This window comes from Planococcus citri, chromosome 1, assembly GCF_950023065.1.
Source record: "Planococcus citri chromosome 1, ihPlaCitr1.1, whole genome shotgun sequence".
NCBI classification, from domain to species: Eukaryota; Metazoa; Arthropoda; class Insecta; order Hemiptera; family Pseudococcidae; genus Planococcus; species Planococcus citri.
In genome coordinates this window covers 71,997,199-72,018,796 of record NC_088677.1, presented here as the reverse complement: position 1 = coordinate 72,018,796, position 21,598 = coordinate 71,997,199, and the positions used below count along the sequence as shown (strand labels likewise).

Genomic DNA, 21,598 nt, shown 5'->3' with positions numbered 1-21,598 from the left:
GTTATTTTAACGCTAGCCTCGTCTTCGTTCCATTTGCAGCTTTGCTTCTGGCTTAAAACTTTGCCTCGAGAGCTGTGTGTAACGCTCCGAGTACCAATAGGTAAACTTTAGTCGTACGTACCGCACACCAAGTTGTGTGGAACTGGAAATTTCTCCTTTACTCTTCCTCACACATAATATATATCGCACACATGTACACAGGTAGAGAGGTCTAGGTACTCGAAACAAAGACCATATGTGCACATTATTGTACACAAAGTATCACATGTGCTGCCCCAGCTACCTCACTTTCATTCTTAGCCAGCTAATTAGAGATGTTCTTTACATTAATACGTACATTCGATGGAAACCAGTCCTCCTACACTCTTTCCAAAGGTGCAAACTGCTGTTTCTATAAAGGCACAGAGACGTAAGTGGAGACCAGCAATCGTTTACGTATTCCGTTCATGTTCGTGCGAAAAAGTACGATAGAAGGTTGCTTCGTCGACTTGGAACTCGGTCCGAATAAACGTATAAAACTCGCCAAATATGAATCAATTTTTATCGACGTACTTTTCGCCATTTCGTCGATAACTTATGTAATTTTCATCGCGCCGGAAAAATTAAAAAAAAAAGGTCTACTCGTTCCTTTATTAAATTTTATCCACCTTCGATATGTGTCTTTTTCCCGCTTCCTTTACCCAACGACGATGCCATCCAATAGAGGCACGAAAACTTATTGCTCTCACGTTCTCTCTTTTTCCACCTCGTACGTGCCATTCTGCAATAGGCTAAGTGTGGGGGGGGCACACGCTATCGTGTACGATAAAGACCAACTCCATCGGAGAGGAAAAAAGTTGCACAAATATACACATGATACGTATCACGAAGGCGATTTCATTTTCATAAACAACGTGTTGCTTTTCACCAATCGCTCGTTTTTATACGTCCTCGTATGGGTTCGATACTCCGTTTCCCTGGTTTCTCGTTCTAGAATCCTGGCAGAATTTGAGGGGTTTTAAACGTTGTGTTGTTTCAGAAAAAGTTGATAAATTATTCTGACTTCGTCGTATAAAAATTTTGAGGCAAATGGGATAATGTTTGATCATTTCGATTTGCAAAGAGTCCAAAAAATACGAGAAAAGATCGGAATAAAATGAAATGTCGAGAAATTCGAAAATTTTTGAGAAAATATCACAAAACCGATTCGAAAAAAATTTAAAGACGGGAAATTTTGAAAAAAAAAATCCAACTGAGTTATTTTACTGAAATATAAAAAACTCAAAATACATATCTGGTAATAAAACATTTATTTTTTTCAATTTTTCAGTTCATTCATTACATTATTAAACGTACCAATTTTTAAAAATAACCTGCACAAATAATTATTTCAAGTTGGCCTTGATATTCACTACAAACATACTTATTATGATGGATTGATGCCGAAAATATGAAGACATCAGCTCAGCAAATCGATTGATTTTTACCCCAGCACGCATGTTTTAGACCCATCGGCATGAGTTGTACAAATAGGTACAGTGTCACAATGTTGGGTACCATTAGGGTACACGTAGCAGGCAGGCACTGGCATAGCCAAAGAAATCGTCGCAAAAAATTGTAAACAAATCAACATTGTCGCCGCAACAACGAATAAAAACGCTTGGATTTTCATTTTTCGCGATTTTTCACGACAGATTAAAAAATATTTTAAAAATCAGAAACACCAACACGTCAAAATATTCAGTATACGTCTTGTAGTTCACTTTTGAGAATCTGTGTACCTACTACAAGATGTTATTTCAAGTTAATTTGAATTAGTTATGCATAATAAAGTACTATCGATAAGCCACCTTCTTTTCTCGTTAATTTCTAATGATAACGGAGATTTTATTTTACATGTTGCAAAAATTGTTGAATTAGGTATTGGACCGAATCAAACGCTGATAAGGATAATGTTATTTTAACGAGAAAATAGCCATAACGTGTAAGTGTGCAATGTAAGTACGCCAGAAAATAAATAAACAGATTTTTTTTCAAAAATTTGTTTTGTATGAAGTTATTAGCGAAAAATGTTGAGGAAGTATACGTTGATTAAGAATATAAATTTTCTATCATTTTTTCCAAAAAATTAAAAGAAGAAATGGAATGAAAAAATTATGTAATGAAATTGGGGTAATTTTAGTAAATGTTTTTAGATTCAAGTAGCCACATCTGATGGTCAAAAAATGTATTTTTTTTACTATTTGAAAACGTAAATTTTTAAAAAATTCAAAATTATTCAGTTCTCAAAAAAGTCTTGTTTCTTGCCAAAAATTGCTAAAAAAAATTCTCGTCTTTTGTCAAAAAATGCCCACTTTTTTTTAACCAAAATCTGCATAAGAAATCCCTTTATTTTACAAAAAGTTGTAAACATTTTTCGCTTTTTTGCCAATAACAGCGAAAAGCCATCACACTGTCAATAAATTGCCAAAAAGTCAAAAATTGGAAAAATTTTAATTTTTCGATATTTAACTATTAGTACCTACCTAGGTACTTATCATGGTCTCGCTTTACAGCCAAAAATGGCAAAATCTCTCGTAATTTCATCACAGTTGTCATAAAGTCTCGCATTTTACTAAAAATTTTCAGTTTTCTGCAAAGAAAAATCCAGAAACGTTGACTTCCCCTTTAGGAACTTCCATAAAATCTCGTTTTTTTGCAAGTGTCACTTGATGAAAATTGAAAAAATGAATCACTTCGTCTTTCGTTTGTCAAAAAGTTCTGCGTTTTGCTAAAATGGTAAAAATCTCGATTAAGTTTCATTTTCAGATTTTTGGACCATCTTTTTAGTCTTACACAGGAAATCAATACTGCCTTTCAAAATAAAGAATTTGTACTCTCAGTCTTATTTGATCTTGAAAAATCTTTCGACAAAGCATGGAGATACAAAACACTTCAAAAAATACATTCTATAGGAATTCGAGGGCATTTAGCTTACTTTATCCAAAACTTTTTATCAAATCGTACCTTTAGAGTCAGAATTGAAAATACATAGGTACTCACAACTTTTTGATATTGAAAATGGAGTCCCTCAAGGCTCTGTGCTTAGCACCATCCTATTTATACTCCTAATTGATGATATCTGTAGTATTATTCCTCAACCTCTTTCCTTAAGAATTTTGCAGATGATATAAACATTTCAGTACCCTCAAATAACGTCAAACTAGCCTCAGAAATGATCCAAAAAACTCTCAATTGTATTGAAAAATGGGCTGAATCAAATGGACTAACATTTTCTGAATCTAAAACTCACTGTATACTTTTTACTAAGAGAAATAAAACTTACTCAGAACCTATCCTTGAATTCAAAGGACATCCTTTAGTTTTTAAACCAACTACCAAATTCCTCGGACTTACTTTTGATAAAAAACTTACTTGGACTCCTCATTTTCTCAACATTGAAGCTCAACTTAACAAACGTTTAAAATTTACTAAAAATTGTTAAAAATCCAAAGTATAACCCATCACTCCAACTATTACTCCACTTGTACAAAGCTCTGATACGTAGTAAAATTGGATATGGAAGTCCATGCTTTACAATCCTCTCAAATAAAACGCTGCAGAGCTTCCTCCTGATTTTAGGAAAATTCTCATGACAAACAAATTCTTAACAACTGTTGCAAATAATCCATCTCACCCTCTTCAAAAATCACTCAAGGTCTACAGCTCTCAGCATTTCCTCCATACTTCAGGTCCAATCCCAGAATTTATCAAAAATATGAACAACCTACAAATTGACCTAGAAAACCTTATCCATAAACCAATATCTTATCCCCCTTGGTCTCTCAAACCTATATAGATGGAATTCTACTTAAGAAACTACCCAAAACATGATCACTCCCCTTCATCAATCAAGAGTCATTACTTAAAACTGTTATCGAACTATACAGAATATAACTTATACTTCACAGATGGTTCAAAAATTTCTAACATTCATACTGGTTATGCTTACTCAATTAATGACAAAGTTCTCAGTTTCAAAATTCACAACTGTGCCTCAATTTTTACTGCTGAACTCACTGCCATAAAACATTGCCTAATAGATATAATTTCCATTCAATCAGAAAATAAAAAATTCTTAATCCAAAACGACTCACTAAGTTTACTGCTATCCATTCAAAACATTTTTTCTGACCATCCCATAGTCCAAGTGTTGGTAGATTAGCAAAAACAGCCGCTGCCCCCACTCCTCTTACCTCTCTCACTCCTGATGATATTAAATCTCTAATCACTCATAACACATTTACCAACTGGCAGAGCTTTTGGTCACAACAAACTTCAAACAAACTCTTCCAACATAAAAAAACAACCCTCCCCTGGAAAAATCTAGGCCACCTGAACAGAAAAGAAGAAATCCTTATTACTAGACTAAGAATAGGCCACACAAAAATTACTCATAACCACTTATACCAGAAAGAACCAAAACCCCCATGCCAATTTTGCAGAAACGAACCCACGTCCATTCAACACATACTTTTCAACTGTCCTCAACTAAAACAAAACAGGCTTACACTACAGATAGAAGAAAACCCACCTGCATATCCCTGATGAACCATTTGAAATACAAAAATTCATCTCCCTAATAAAAAACATCAACCTCACAAACCAAATCTAAACCCCCCCCCCCTTTACGGGTGTAATAATCTTGTAATTATAAACACCCCCCCCCCCCCCCCCAAAAAAAATTGAACGTTTTGTTTTTTATAGTGACTTTAGTTGAAAACTTTTTTGTTTTTTTGTGATTTTTTTCTGCATTAAAAATGTTTGCACACTTTTTATAAATTTTTTGGTCATTTTTTGGCCATCTTTCTCGGATTTTTGATAGTTTAAGTAAATATGTAGCTATTGAAGTTTCCTTTTTTTTCTTTTTGGAAAAAAATTTAGCAGAAAGATCGGTATTTTCAAATATCTTTGTGGTAATGGTGGTGTTGGTGGGGGGGGGGGGGTGGAAAATATTGCATTTTTGATCAACTATTTTTATTGATGTTAATTTCCAAGTTCATGAATTATGGTACCTAGCTAATTGAGTAATGCCTCATGACTCTAGACGAAAATCAACGTACACTTCAAACATTTGAAAGAAAAAAGAGGCGAGAAAAACAAAATTTGCGAGATCAGTCACGTACCTGCCGTTAGGTATTATTTTATGATGCAACAATACTTACATTATTTATTCGTTCATCTGCTTGCTAATAATCGATATAACTTTAGAATTGGACATCGTAGATGTATTTTTAATGGGGCAGGTATGTCTTGGGTATTTTAAGCAATTACTCTTATCAGCTCGTCATTTGTTTCGGTTCAGTGTATGTGCAACATATTTACATAGACTATAAACAGAAAAACCCTGTTATCATTTTCAATAAAATGGAAAAAAATTGGTTTTACCAATTTTGCAGCTTTTGTTCAAACCACTCGTAATTTTATCTCACCAGCAATATAAATTGGAGACGATGTAATGATTTTTCAACAGATTCGTATTTTGTGTGTAACAGAAGTGAACTAGTTTTCCAAATAAGTAACTCGACTCGTTATTATTTCCGTTTCGTTTTTGATCGGTGTGGTGAAAAATCGTGCAAAATGCAAATTCAGAAGTTCTTATTCGTTGGTGTCACCGTATTGATGATTTTATTGCAATTTTTCGCTACGATGACTCAAGCTGTGCCTCAGTGTTACGTGGATAAAAATGGTAGACAACATTGTAATAACAAGCCTCGGTGTACAACTCGTCCTGATGGTTCTAAAACATGCGTTGTGTGATGAAAATTGACCAATTTGGATCAGTGAATATTTAAACGCGAGCGATCGTATCACAATATAATGCAATCTTGTGAATTACCTATTTAAAGTGTATTTTATTATGAATCTTTAATGATAATATAATGTTTTTTTAGTTGTTTCAACTATCAGTTTCGTCATTTTTTATATTATTACTTTTCTTTTTTTTGCCAAAAACTACGTAAAAACCTCCTTTGTTTACAAAAATATGTGAAAATTTTTCGCTTTTTACCTCCCTATTCCTACTTGAAATTGTGATAAAATTGTCACGTTGTTCTATTGTCAATATGTTACTTCTTTGCTAAAAAGTTTTATTATTTAACCAAAAACTTATCATAGTCTCGTGTTCAGCCAAAAATGGGAAAAAGTCTCGTCATTTTATCACAGTTGTCATCATAAAGTCTCGTTTTTTACAAAAAGTTGTGGTTTTATTTCTGCAAAATTCCCAGAAACGTTGACTTTTCCTTTAAGAATTTTCAAAAAATCTCACTTTTTGCCAAAAAGCTACGAAGTTGTGCCGCTTCTTTGATAAAAAATGAAAAAATGTTGAGAAGTTTGGATTTTTGCTGAAATTGGAAAAATTCTGATTGTGTTTCATTCTCAGATTTTAATTTGAACGTTTTGTTTTTAACATTGAATTGAGTTTAAAAGTTTCTTGTTTTTTTGTGATTTTTTTTGCTTTAAAAATGTTTTACACACGTTTTATAATTTTTTCTGGTCACTTTTTGGTTACTTTTTTGTACTTTTTTGGTTACTCTTTCGTGCTGTTTTAGTTGCTGAAGTTACATTTTTTTGCAAAAAATCTTTGAAAAGGATGAGGGGGTGGTATTAGTAAAAGATATTGTATTTTTAATCATTTCTATTAAAGTTCCATTTTGAAAATTGTGATCATTTTAAAAGAAGATTTGAGAAAAAATTGTGATGAATCTATTCCCATGCTCATGAATTATGGTAGGTACCTAAGTAGCTAATGAGTGATGACTCGAGATGAAAAATCAATGTAGGTACCAATTAATTTTGAGTTTAGAGTAAGCTGCTGTGTTTGAGGGAGAGAAGCTTTCAAATAGATGTCGAGGTGTTGTGAAACTTTTTGAGTCTATTGAAGAAACTGTAACTGCATTTTCCCATTGAGCCAATACCGTAGGTAGCCAATTATTTTAACCCTGTATCTGTTTATGAGAGAACATAAACTGAAAAAAATGACGTTTCGTAGCTTTGAAAGAAAAAAAAAAGGCTAGAAAAACCAAATTTGTAAGATCAGTCACGAGTCAATACCAATGGCAATATCTGTTTGAATTTGATTGAGAATAACAAAGTATTATTTATTTACGTTCATCTGCTTGCTAAATGATCGCTATATATTTACAATAGGGCATCATGGATACATTTTTAATTGGGTAGGTAAGTCTTGGGTGTTTTAATGAGCTCATTATTTGTTTCGGGTCAGTGTATGTGCAACATAATTTGTATAAATTAAACTGAAAACCCTTGTTATCATTTTAAATAAATTAGAAAGATAGTTGATTTTGCGAATTTTGCAGATTTCATTCGAAATACTGATAAGCGATAAGTACCTCCTCGTAATTTTATCTGAAGAGTATAAATTGGAAACGATGCAATGATTTTTCAACATATTCGTATTTTGTGCAACACAGAAGTGAACCAATCTTACAAATAAGTAACTCGATTTGTTATTGTTTTCGTTTTGTTTTTGATCGGTGGTGAAAAATCGTGCAAAATGCAAATTCAGAAGTTTTTATTCCTCGGTGTGACCATAATTATGATTTTATTGCAATTTTTCGCATCGATGTCTCAAGCTGCGCCTCAATGTCACGTGGATAAAAATGGTAAACAACATTGTAACAACACTCCTCAATGTAAAACTAAAGATGGTTCTATAGTATGCACTGGATGATGGAAATAGACCGATTGGATGTCTCGTAGTTGATTTTAATTAGTGAATATTTAAACGTGAGCGTGTTGCTATGTAGTTATCCAATGCGATGCATTATTTAATGTGTATTTTATTATGGATCATTAGTGATAATAAAGTATTTTTTTAGTTGTTTCAAATCTCAGTGTCGTCATTTTTTTATATCATTGGGTGGTAGGTACGTAGTGCTCATATATAAAGTATACATACGTATTTGTATGCACTCGTCAAAATTTTTCAACTATTGCTTCTTATCATTTGAGTACTTTACCTATTTGTTTGGTCTAGTCCAATTTACAACTTAATGTGTGTGTTTTTTTTTTTTTTTTTTTTTTTGGTATTTGGTATTTGGTATTTACATGATACAGTTCAACTTGAACTTTCCACAGAACTTTCACAAATTGATTTTTTTTCAATTTTTAATGAACCGCCTTTTCAGAAATACTTACCTTCAACAACTTATAACAGAAAAACTGTGCTATCATTTCTCAGAAAAATTAGAAAAATTCTCAAAGTTTGTGTACGTTGCGAAGTTTGGAGTATAATGTAATTTACGACGCTGATATTAAGTAAGTATACGTACATCGTGAATAAGAAATGTTGAAAATTTTGGACATATTTGAGAAAATGTTTGCACCTCGAATCAGAATAATTATTATCACAATTGTCGCTAGGCACTGATAAAATAAGTACTCGAAAATTACACCATCATGGTGATTTCAAATGGGCGAATGGCATTGCTAGCCGACGCGTAGCAGTGTTCTAACAAAAATAAATTAATCAGCTAGGTAACATACGTTTCAACAGGTAACTTGACTCGTTATTATTTCGGTTTCGTTTTTAATCGGTGGTGAAAAATCGTGAAAAATGCAAATTCAAAAGTTCTTATTCGTTGGTGTCACCGTATTGGTGATTGTATTGCAATTTTTTGCAACGGTGACTCAAGCTATGCCTGAGCCTGAATGTTACACCGAAAGAGATGCTGAAGGAAATACTATTCAACATTGTAATGATGAGATGCCTCAGTGTACAAATCATCTTGATGGTACTGTAACATGCGTTGTGATTCGCCGATTGGATGTCTCGTAGTTAATTTTAATAAGTGAATATTAAACGCGAGCGTATTGCAATGTAGTTACATATAAGTACTTATATGCAATCCTGCGAATCATTTAATGTGTGTTTCATTATGAATTTTTCATGATAATATTGTTTCAACTCTCTGTGTCGTAATTTTTTTATATTATTGGTAGTAGAACACTTTACTAATGAATGAGAATCCAAATTTTGTATATCCCAGTAAAACGAAAGAAATTATGTTCAAAAAAAAAAAAATAAATAGTTGTAGACTAATGATTGATGATATTATACTTTCATATTTCTAATCGTAGATTTCAAAAATGTAACACGTATAGTGCTCATGTAAGGTAGTTATTTACAATTTTACATAATATCCACTGGTCAAATTTTTTAACGATTGCTTCTTATCATTCAGTATTTGTTTTGGTCTAGTCAAATTTACTATGTACTTACTTAATGTGTTTTTTGTGTTTGGCATTCACATAAAACAGCTAGTTAACTTGAACTTTTCACAGAACTTTCACTAATAGATTTTTTTCAATTTTCACCGAACTACACCTCATTGAAAATACTTACCTTCATCAACTTATCACAAAAAAATTGTGCTATAATCTCTCAAAAAAAAATTAGAAAAATTCTCAAAGCCTGTGTACCTAGGTTGCGAAGTTTGCAGTAATGTAACTTACGACTAAGAACTGTTGAAAATGTTGGGCAAATTCAAGAAAATGTTTGCACCTCGTATCAGAATTATTATCACAATTGCCACTAGGCACTGATAAAATACTTGAAAATTACACCATCAGGTGATTACAAATGGGCGAATGGCATTGCTAATCGACACGTAGCAGTGTTCTAACCAAAAGGAATTTGCCAGCTAGGTAACATACGAGTACGTTTCAACAGGTAAATTGCTGTGTTATTGTTTCCGTTTCGTTTTTGATCGGTGGTAAGAAATCGTGCAAAATGCAAATTCATAAGTTCTTATTCGTTGGTGTTACCGTATTGGTGATTTTATTGCAATTTTTCGCGACGATAACTCAAGCTATGCCTGTGCCTCAATGTTACACCGAAAAAGATTATCAAGGAAATGATATTCTACGTTGTAATGAGCAGCCTCGGTGTACATATCATCCTGATGGTTCTAGATCATGCGTTGTGTGATGCAAATTGACCGATTGGATGTCTCGTACTTAGTTAATTTTAATAAGTGAATAGTTAAACGCAAGCGTATTGGGATGTATGCAATCCTGCGAATTATTTAATAAGTATGTGGTTTATTATGAATCTTTAGTGATAATATAATATTTGATTAGCTATTTCAACTCTCTGTGTCGTCATTTTTTCAGATCATTGGGTAGTAGGTACCTAGTCTTACACATAACTGATGAATAAGAATCCATATTTTCAATTTTGTGCATTCCAGTAAAAACGGAGTAAATTATTATTTTTTTAATACTTAGTTGTACTTAGACTAAAATAATGTACGATCCAAAATATCACGTTTATTTTTCTAATGGTAGATTTCAAAAATGTGACACTTAGGTAATGCTCAATGCTCATACATATAAGTATGGTGTATACCTACCTACATTATTCATTTATCGACTCGTCAATACGATTGTTTCTAATCATTGGGTATTTGTTTTGGTGTAGTTTAATTTACAACTTGAAGGAAAAGTTACTTCTGTTGTCTTTTTAAATGAACCAGAAAAAAAAATGTAGGTAGGTATTAGGTAAGTATAGGTATGAACTCAAAATGAACAAATTTTGGAAATTTTGTGTTTTGCAAGTAGGCATGTATCTCGATAACGAGACTTTCTAAGAAAAGAATGTACATGAATATAAAATCCCCTACAATTTAATTTTTAGCTCATCATTTTCGTGATAAAACCAATTTTTCAGCCTCCACATCGCCTAAAAGCTCATTTTAGATTCCATAATTTGCAGTTTTTTGTGAAAAAAATCATTGGAATGAAACTTTCTAGGGAAAAAATAAAGAAAATCCGCCAGATGCCCGTGTCTTCTATCAATACAGCTTCACCAAATCTAAATATATGACAAACCTCATTTCACTGCATCAAATACTATCAACTGGCAACACTGGCAACTCCATCGGAAAATGGTGTTTTATCCTCCTAGCGGCCTGGGGTGAAACTAAATTTTACCACAAGCATATGATTTGCTGATTCAAACCAGTTATTAGCCGACCAATCAGAGCATTTTTGATAAGAGTTAGTTTCAATCCAGGCCGTTCAGATTGCGCTATTGTTACAACAAAAACACTCAATGTATTTTAAGTGGAGTTGCCAGTAATAGTAGTTGATAGTATTTGTCTGCAAATTGTCATTTTTACACAAATTCGATTAATAATCTTTAGGTATACCACATGGTCCAAAACGCCTGTAGAATTTTTTATAAGCATACGTAATTCCAAATGTTGGATAATTTGTATCTTGTATTAACAACACCCTATTCATTGTCAACTGAAATGTTACTTTGATTACAAATGAAATGAGCTGGAGTAATGACATCTTCACGATCACCAGACATATGTGAGCAGCCTTGAGTTCAATACATTTTCAATTTCTTTTAAAGTTGTTTGCAAGTTTTCAAAATTGAGCATACCAGAGACTGTTTTTTTGATACATTTCTGTCGTCGTCGTTGTTGTGGTTCCATGTCCTTTACGGGACATTGAAAATAACATTGTAGTGGTACCCTAACAGGGTGAGGCAAATACCTATGCCACAGCAATTATTCTGGGGAATCGACGCTGTTTTGAGCTTTAATGTGGTAGTTTCCTGTTGCTTTCTACGCTATCTACAAAGTAGCTCATTCATCACTAGCCGGGTTTTTATAACCCTGAGTTCAGTAATCACTATGGTACCTATAGTTGCTCAAACTAGTTACAGCTTTTTGATACCTGCAACAGATTGCGTGCATTTCCGTTGCCTCTGCTGTTCTGGTGCTTGGAGCTTAACGTGTAATAGATGTTAAATGCACTACAATGTATACATTACACGTTAATGCCTGCATCTCTAGTGGGATTTGAACCCATAACCTCTTGTTCAGAAAGCCGTGGCTCAACCCACTACACCACCAAGCATACATTTCTGTACTGATAACGTTAAATGTTTGTAGACACTAGTGGCCTACAGGGGTCTGTTGAAAGCCTGTGGGTCGAGCCAGATATAAAATGGGTTGGGTTAGGCTGGGCTCGTTGGGCTGATTGAGCCTTCTACAGGCTCCATACACAATGGCACTAAACGCTACCACGCTACCCAATGCAACACTATGCTGAGTGTCACTGCATTCATGTCTGGTCGGCCTCAGGCTTGTCTTGGGCTTTTGAGCTGGACCAGACTTTTTGCCAGAGAATCTTGTGTATGGTTGGGCTTACCGTGCTCGTGCAGACCACTACCTCCCATCCAGGGAGCATTATCAAGAATAAACTTCCATTCGATATTGTTTTCAAGCAGCAAGGAAACAAATTTGTCGTACCTTCTTAAATTTTCTCTCCAAACGTGATCAATGAACCATTTAAATTTTTTAAATTGTGTAGCATTATCAGAAATGGTATTTTTAGGCATGCTTCTCTCCACAATGAAACAACAAAAGATGATTAAAAAATCTATAGCTTTCATACATACTTTCAGGAAGTTCTAGATGAATGGCTTGGACAGTTGAATAGGTGAAAATAATGACGAAGATTTTTTTTACATTGCCACAACATTTGGCGTACAAAGGACCAAAGTAATTGACACCAACATATTTGAACTACCAGAAAAATACTAAGAACATATTTTTTACTTACAAGTTACAAGTAACCAACTTATAGCTGGCAAATTAATATTTTTTTACATTTTTAATTGAAGTACCTATTTGTAATTCCCGACACTTGTGTCTTGAAAACATCTTTTATCAGTTTCCATTTTTCAGGTCTTCGATTCGTCTCCATTTCTAATTTTAAATTCTCTTCACCATTCGTTCGAAGTGTTATTGTTTGTTTTACTAATTAAAAACCCCCTTTATTTTGAATTCCACAGTGAGGCCAATCAAAATGGAACTAAAAGGTCCTCAAACAGCAGTAAAGCAGAATACATCGGTTACACTGATCTGCAACGTGCATCAGGCCAAACCTGGCGCCAATGTGACCTGGTACAACGGTAGCGCCCCCTTGGAACGAGATAGCAATCATGTACTAGAAGAGGATTTTCAAAACAGGGTTTGTATACTTTTTTCTACAACTTTAATACTTCTTCACTTCACAAATCACAATAGAGCATTAAGCATCACCTCACATACCTGATCAAAAATAACGAGCTTAGCAGAGATAGAGAACAAACCAGGTGTAGAGGTACCTCTCAGTCTGTATGTCAAAATGAGACATGGGGGATGTCAAAGATCGAGATGTCGAAACACATCGTCATCGATGATGGGGTGATGCTGATACCATGTCGGTGTGTAAATATTCATAATCTGTACAAACAGCTCGTTCGTATAATTAACGACCTTATAAATAGAGGATATTTTTGAATACGACAGTGTGTTAAACAGAGTTGAAGAGAGACTGAAGGAAGGCTGTTTTATTAATGACGAGAGTATTGATTTTAACGTGTAAGCTCGTTAACTCTCGTTGGCTTTTTTCGAAAACCAATTTTGCGTAGATTTTTTTTTTTTTTAATGAGTCAACTCATATCGTAGGCGCAAGTGTGCTTTTGACGCGTGGTACGTACTAAAAATATATCCTGTGTGTAATTTTTTTCATGTCTGCTCGTATATTGGAATTATAGATATTGAAGACGAAATCCTACAAAAACGTAAGTTATTTAGTAATTAGTATTATATAATATTGATGATGAAACGTCATTCTAAAATATTATATAATATACGTATAAAAAGCTGCTGACGACGATGATGGAAGTTTTGCGCCAACAGGAGAAGAGTGGTAGCGGGGAAAAAATTCATCTTTCGATTATTTACAGCGCCTAAAACCCGCAGCCAAAGTTTAGGATACTCGTATATAATGGCCAGCTATATATAGAGGAAAAAGCGTTCTATAATCATTAATCATAATAGTCGAAGCTATTTGTAATTGTCGTTAGAAGTTAGCTGGTCGATTATACGCATCGTGTCGGTGGTTTTTTTTTCTGCACTGTAAACTGGCTATGGCAGAAATGAAAGGTATCATCGCGTCCAGAAAGTGTCTAGGGATGGAAAAAAATCACCGGACGTTGGAAGAAGGGAATTAGAGAGAGAAAGGGGATACGGTGATGGGTTATATCAAAATAGTTTCAATCTACATAAAATATATGTATAGTGAGGGTGATTTTGGAAAATCGACAAAGTCTGAGAAATATGGCCGAATTATGAAATGTTATAATGGTCGAGAATTTCCAAAATGAGCAAATTATTCCAACTACGCTGCGAGGTAAAGGTTATCTCGACCGATTGGTTCCCCACCCTGCCCCCTTCGTCGTGAAATCACTGAGGGGTTTCTGCAAAGTTACCGAACGTAGATTTTAAATATACAAGGACGATGCTCTAAGGGACACGTCGGTCGTCGGTCGACTCGATATCGTCCTTGAATCGAGACCCACTCCTCTCCTGCCATCTTGCCACGAAGTTATTCGCATTTGGCAAAATTCTCTACGAAAGGCAATAAGAAGGTCAACATCTCGAAAGTGTAACAAATTTAATTGTTTTAAAATACGAGCCCCCCCCCCGTTTTACCCCCCTCTATTTGCCTTCCTCTTGGATGTTGGTTCGCCGGCTAAAGTTTGCCTTTGTCGGTGTACGAGAGTATAAAGGCTTACGCGAAGGAGACGCTTAATATTACGCCAGAGATCAATAACGGAAACTAGATTTTACCGAGTCATTGTACCGTGTACCCCGACTCGAGGTGTAATTTTATTTGTTTGGGCAAAGTTTTCTCGTCGTAATGAAAAGCATATGGTGTGGTTTCGCTAGGTTTATTGTACGCTTCGGTCGCGCTATATCGTCTTGCGTTAGGAAAATCCAGATGCTAGCTAAATGGTGACATCGGGGGATGTTGGTCTGGTGTGTGGGCGAAAGCTGGAGTGTGTTTTGGGATATTTTATTAGTGGAGTCTGGGGCATAGGATTGTATGAAGGTCAAAGTCAGAATGTGAAGAGGTGAGAGGGTGGAATTTATGGAGTCTTTGGTGAGGTCCTGAATGAAAATTGAAAGTTTCAGATTTCATTTTCTTTCCTCGTCTTTCCTCGTTTAGTCTGATCTCAAAATTTCGAGTTTTTTAAGAAATCTGAAAATTAAAAAAATTGGAATAGTTTTCTTAAAATAATATAAAATGGAAAAATGGGTGAGAAGACGTTTGAAGATGTCTCAAAGAAGTAGGTATAAGTACCTACATTCTAAGAATTTTTTTTGAAAAAGTTCAAAGTTTCAAAAATTTGACGATGCAACTCTGCGAAAGCAGGAAAGTAAAAAATATCAATTTTATGATCTGCAATTTAATTTTCAACTGCTTCATTCTTCGAAGTTGTTTTACAGAAGATGACTCAATATGTAAAGAAGGAGGGGAAATCTATGCTTCGACTCATCCATTTTTTGAAAAATATTTGAAGAATTCTAATAAGAAAATGTCGTGAAATAACCTGAAAATTGGTAAAAAGTGGAGTTTTTTGCATCAAATTTTTCGTTTCTTCTCTTTCTCTCCATCATCTCTTTCATTCACCGAATATCAAAACTCCAAACATTCTGAACTTGAATTTTTTTTAAATTTTTTAAATATTAGAATTTTTCAAGATTTTGATGAAACATAGAATAAATCTGCTGTGTAGTCTTTGATGCTTTCTTTTTTTCGATTCATTTTCAATTATTATTTTTGATATAGGGGGAAGTGTCATTGTGTATTTTTCAAACTGTGGCATAAAAACTTTTGTAAGAAAATTTTTTCGTAAGTTCTTGGAATATAAAAAAAAAAGAAAAAAATTGATAATCGGGTTTTCATGTTTTATTTGTCCACACCCCCCTCCCTCTTCCAAAATGGAATCAGCATGTAAGATTTTCCCCAAAAACGAACCCCAAACAAAATTTGGTTGATGATGAACTTGGTGGGGAATGGAAGGAAGGTGCATATTTAGTTGAAGAACTTGAATTTTTACAACCTTTTCAGATGATTACTCATGTCATGAAAATTTTTGTCAGGTTTCTTCAAATATTGAAATTTGAAAAACGTTGAAAATCGTTGATATTGGGTTAGGAAGTGGTGAGAGAGGTGGAGGGAGGGTGTTCTCTCCAAGTGCACAAAGGAGCATTCAGTTATTCTTCATTTACAGAATGGTGTTCATGAAAGATTTCAAAAAAAATTGAGCTTTCTAAATTTTACTAGATAAGTATATCTCAAGAAAAAGGCACCCTGAAAAAACTTATCACACTCTACTGATGTAAAATGTTATGCCCTACATATTCTGATTCTCTTGATTTCTCAATTTTTCTCAAAAAAATGATTTCACGTGTGATGAAAAAATAATTTTTATCACAATCAATTCAAGTTGACTAAGTTGAGCTTTTTCAAAATTTTATTCAAAATATCCAAGAAATCCATTTCCACCTCTACCCTCTTAAAAAAAAAAACTACTTATGAACCTATTATTGATTTCCGAAGATGGAAAATTCAAAATTCTATGTTTTTCAATTTTGATTCTCTTCATTTTTTTCGAAAAACTCTCAGTTTTTGGAAAAAATACAATTTTTTGTGATGAAAAACTGACCAAATTTGAATTTTTCATCAGCATCGATCAATTTGAATTTTCTAAATTCATTCAAATGTATTCCAGAAACGAAGACTGAAAGATGAAAAATTTCAAGCTCCACAATAATTTTGATCCCTCTATTTTTTTAGCTGGGCACGTGGTTTTTTTCAAATTCAATTTTTTATGATTAGGAAAGCGGTTAGAAAATTGTTACCTCAGGTAATCGAACCAAGTTGAACTTTTAAACTTCAGCTCTGAATAACTCGCAAAAAAAAGCTTTGATTAGATTTTTGTGAATGGGAAATTTCATGCTCAACAATAAATGGTACTCTTCATTTTTTTACTGTAGAATCCCAAACCCTCCTCAAACCTCAATTTACGTGACAAAAAAGTTGGAAAAACGCAATTTTTCATCTGTAATGATCAATGAAATTTGAATCTTCCAACGATAAACCAGAAGCTCCACACAATTTCGTTCCTCTTAATTTTTTGTGAGACTCTGCCCCCCCCCCCAGATTTCTCTAAAATGGATTTCTTGTCATAAAGAAAATTGAAATTCAAGATCCAGGTCAAACCATCCAACTTCAACTCAACTCAAAATACTGTATCTTCTCCCATGAAAAGAATCCTCCTAAAATTAACGGAATTCTATGCTCTGTAATTTTCATTTTTCTGATTTTTTATGGACCCTTAAGTTTCTCTCAAAAACCAATCTTTTTATGATGAAAAAAAAAGAAAAAAAAAGACTGAAAGAAATCAACATTTTTCATCACGAACTATCAATTCAAATGAAAATTTCCAGTTTCTGTTCAAAATATCTCAAAACACAAAGCATGGTCCTCTGAGTGGAAAATTCAATAATTTGCAATTTCGGAAATCTCTATTTTTTCCGGAGAGCCCTTAAGTAATTTTTTCTGAACATCAATTTTTTTGTATTGAAAAATACGAAAGCTCAAATTTTTTCCTCATGAACAATCAATAGAAGTCGAATTTTCCAATTTCAGCTGAAATTGCCTCCAAAACGCCCTCTTGGAGAAAACGAATCATCCTTTTTAAATGGAAAATTTCATGCTCTAAAATTTTGATTCTCTTAATTTTTTTCTTGAGTACCTTGGATTTTTTCAAAAATCATTTTTTGTAATTGAAAAAATTATCATTAACAATCAATTAGCTAGTGAAGTTGAATTTTTTCAATTTCGGCTCAAAATTGTCTTTCAAAAAATAAAGTCTCCTGGAGCAGATGAACCGTCCTTCTCAGATCGAAAATTTTATGCTCTACAATGTCCGAAATTGTACAATTCGGGGTTGGTACAGCCAATTTTGTACCATCTCCGAAGTGTCCGGACCAAGCGTGAATATTACTTTTTCATCGGACTTTGTTCGTACCATGCCCGGAGGGTCCGGACAAAGTGTTCGACTTGGTACAATTTGTGTTGTGCAAAGTCCGATTTAAAGTTTTATAATGAAGGAATTTAAATTTTATGCTTTTTCTATACTGTTGTATTGTTATAGTTGAAAAATAATCATCAATACCCCTCCCTCCCTCGCCCTTGAAAAGGACCCCCCACACAAATTTAAAATGCGTTTATTATATTGGTATTAATTTAAAAGATTGAATAGCATCAATAAGAATAAAATAAGTTAATGTTGTGGGCCTTGATCGCCTTGGGAATTTTTCTAATTTCAGCTGATATTTTACCTATAAAAATTTCAATTTTCAAAATGAAAAACAACCAGCCCTAGAGAAGTTCTCAAAAATTGAGAGATGCAAAATTTTGAAACGAAAAACGATTAGCCCAGGTGAAGTGAGGGCAAAACCTATCAAAAATTTATAATTCTAGGATTAAATATCATTTTTCTAGTCTCCCTGAAGAAAAAATGTCAATTTCAGAATAATGAAAAAACTGGCCCTAGAGTGAAATGAGGAACAGAAGCTCTCAAAAATTCATAATTTAAAAACTAAATAATAGGCCTAGGTAAGGCCTAGGTATATTTGTAGACGTAAAAATATAATTTTTCTGGTTTCAAGATTTTAAAATTTGTAATTCTAAGATTAAAAAATCATTTCTTTAGTCTTGTTCTTTGAAGAAAAAATGTAAATGTCAGAATAGTGAAGAAACTTTGGCCTTAGTGCGAAGCGAGGGCAGAAGCTCTCGAAAATTCCTAATTCAAGAACCAAATAATTGGCCTATAGGTACCTATATTTTTAGATGCAAAAAGATAATTTTTCTGGTTTTAAGATTTTAAAAATTTGAAAAATAAATTTCAAAAAATTTCAGTTTTGTAATGAAAAAAGAGGCAAATGCGAGTGCAAAAGCTTTTGAAAATTTATAAATCAAAAAAAAAATGCCTTCGTTTTTTGACTTGATTAAAATGTCAAGGTTTGAATTTTTAAATAATGGCATGAAATTCGAATTTCTTCATTATAAAACTTCAAATCGGACTTTGCACAACACAAATTGTACCAAGTCGAACACTTCGTCCGGACCCTCCGGGCATGGTACGAACAAAGTCCGAAGAAAAAGTAATATTCACGCTTGGTCCGGACACTTCGGAGATGGTACAAATTTGGCTGTACCATCCCCGAATTGTACAATTTCGGACTTGGTACCTAACATATATATCTTTCAGATAGATAATAATTCATTTTTGCTCTACAGTTTTGTTTCTTTCAATTTTTTCAAAATTTTTTAGCTCTTTTTCAAAGGGGCTGGATTTTTTGTAATCAGAAATTTACATTTACCTATTCTTAAGAAAATATCATTAAAAAAGTAGGATCCATCAAACCAAAATTATTTGAAATATTAAGTAATTTACCCTCAGTTTTTTTTGGCTCCCAGTTCATTTCTTTTTTAATCGATTCCTATACGAGTATTTTTCCATCTACAATATACCTGTTCACCTGTTCAAAAGTACCCATTAGCATCAAAACTGCCCCTTAAATTTTACCATAAAACCTGAAAGCGAGGAATGCGTTTAATCTAATGTGCAAGGTATTTACATACTTAAGGCCAAAGTACCATGCAAAAGTGTCATTTGAAAGACGTATGATGGTTCTGACGAAGTTGAAAGATTTGCATTTTTTACCCATGATGAAACACAGTATGATGTTGATAAAAAAAAAAAAAGCGCCAGGTAGGTAAGGGTATGCATAAAGCTTAGCAGCGCAGCTTGATGGGGCCTTTCAAGCTTGTAAACTTTGTCGGTGGCAAAGAGTCATTAGTGATTATTAAAAAAAGAACAAGTATGTAAAAGAAAGAAGGCAAGGCGATAAGGCCAAGCTGCCGTTAAGCAACAAGAGAAGAACTAAGTATGACGACGATGACGTCGTCGTCGCTAGTACGTAAAATTTATAAAGGCGAAAAAAAATAATAATTTTTATATTACATTACGACGCAGCTGTTTCCTTTCCCAAAACAACACCAGATCTGGGATAGGTAGTCGTAGTAGGTAATCGCTGAAAAATTGAATTACCCGAGTCTCGAGGTACTCGTCGTACCTTTACCTATGCCAAAAAGAGACGTCGAGTGGAGAGGCAGGGAAACAGAGGACTTTGCGGGGAGAAGCCGAAGAGCTAAACAAGGTTGTGGAATTATGTAAAATAATAATTCGGGGGTTTTTTCTTCTGCTGTGTGGCGACGAACAACGAGGAGCAATGGGGTAGTTTTTTTTTAATGCGAAGGTAAGGGTAGAAAACGGTGTAGTCAGGTAAATGAAATTAGTATCACATAACTCACCGGTAACGGGGGAAAAAGCTGTTTTACTTTCTCCGCTTAACGAGCCTCTTAGAAACAAATTCTTACTCGCGTGAGAGAGTACGCGAGGGTGAAGTTCGCATATACAATATAAGGGCTTAATCGCTTCTATAACGCCGCCGAAGACGAACGTAGTAGACGAGGTAAAGTTGAAAGTTTTCAAATTATGATCTTGTAAGACGGTTTTAAAGTTCAAAAGCTGAAAAGCGGATTGCGACGCACTTAAAGGAATTAACAAGACATTTGACTGTTCGGATGTTTCGTTATGTAAGGTTTTTCACGCTTGCACCACCCCCAATGTCTTACACCTCCCTAGCTGCCCCCTTCTGATGGATTTGCACGAGGGTATATTTGGAAAATTTGACGTATTTTCGTAATTATATTTTGAAAATGGTGTGTGAGTTTGAGTAATGAACTGTAATTTGAGGTAGAAGGGAGCGGGTTCATGTGAAGAGGTCTTTTGAAAAGACTAGGAATTTTTTAAAGCTAAAATATGACCAAAAATGAAATGTAAACAGACTACACATGATCTCTATGTCCTTACAATACGAAAATATGACCCAAAAATCGACCACCCTTCATTTTAAGGATCTGTAAAACCCCTAAAGGTGATAATTTCAACTCCCATTCTTGAATCGCAATTTCAAAACACCTCGTATACGAACCAACTGCAGATTAAAATCTAAATTAAACACTCGAGTAGAAAATTCGCTCAAAATGTTGATTTTCCCACTTGACGAACTTTTGATACGGTACCATTACTTACCTACCTACCTACCTACCTACCTATGTTGTGTACTACAATCTCACCTCTGTGAACTTTACCCTTTTTCCTAATATTATACGATGGCATGGTGCGGGCATCAGGAGCGTGAGCGGTCTAATGTTAAACCATGTGTACAGTAAAGCTTTACCGTGAAACAATTTCATTTAGAAATCTTTCATATTGCGAATTTAACGTTCTTTTTAAACGCGCATAAACCAAGATTACGATATAGGCTTTTACGAGCACAATACGTCGTTAACCGGTGTGCTCGTCGGCTACGTCAGGTGCACACGATTTTCCGCCTTTTTTCCTCTTATTGACCTCGAAACCGCGACAACACCAACGGTGCCGCGCACACCTTTTTCAGAGAACGTTTAATGAATAAACCAGTAGAGAAGGGGAAAAGTTTCGAGATGAAGGAAATCTTCATAAATTTCTTCCTTATTTTCCCTTCTCGTCCCTTTTCTTTGCAGTTTTTTCTCTGGTTTCCATTACGGCTCTAGTCAACGAGCAATTTAAATGTATCTTTGCTGA

At 34.2% G+C, this 21,598-nt stretch overlaps 1 protein-coding gene and 1 long non-coding RNA gene across 7 annotated transcripts in view; one reads left to right on the top strand and one right to left on the bottom strand.

Moving 5' to 3' along the window:
* LOC135831120 (uncharacterized) overlaps positions 1-4,695 on the bottom strand; it is a 375,747-nt gene extending 371,052 nt beyond the window's left edge. Inside the window, exon 1 of the long non-coding RNA XR_010556154.1 lies at positions 4,680-4,695. This is a non-coding gene — a long non-coding RNA (uncharacterized LOC135831120). The remainder of the gene's footprint in view (positions 1-4,679) is intronic.
* The window catches only part of nrm (neuromusculin), a 593,812-nt gene that overhangs the window by 505,243 nt on the left and 66,971 nt on the right, over positions 1-21,598 (top strand). For 5 of the 6 annotated variants that reach the window (XM_065370891.1, XM_065370847.1, XM_065370857.1 and 2 more), the window contains exons 6-7: positions 12,854-13,032; positions 13,601-13,627. In XM_065370891.1, the coding sequence (XP_065226963.1) occupies positions 12,854-13,032; positions 13,601-13,627 (206 nt within the window). The remainder of the gene's footprint in view (positions 1-12,853; positions 13,033-13,600; positions 13,628-21,598) is intronic. The other variant, XM_065370867.1, reaches the window with a different exon arrangement.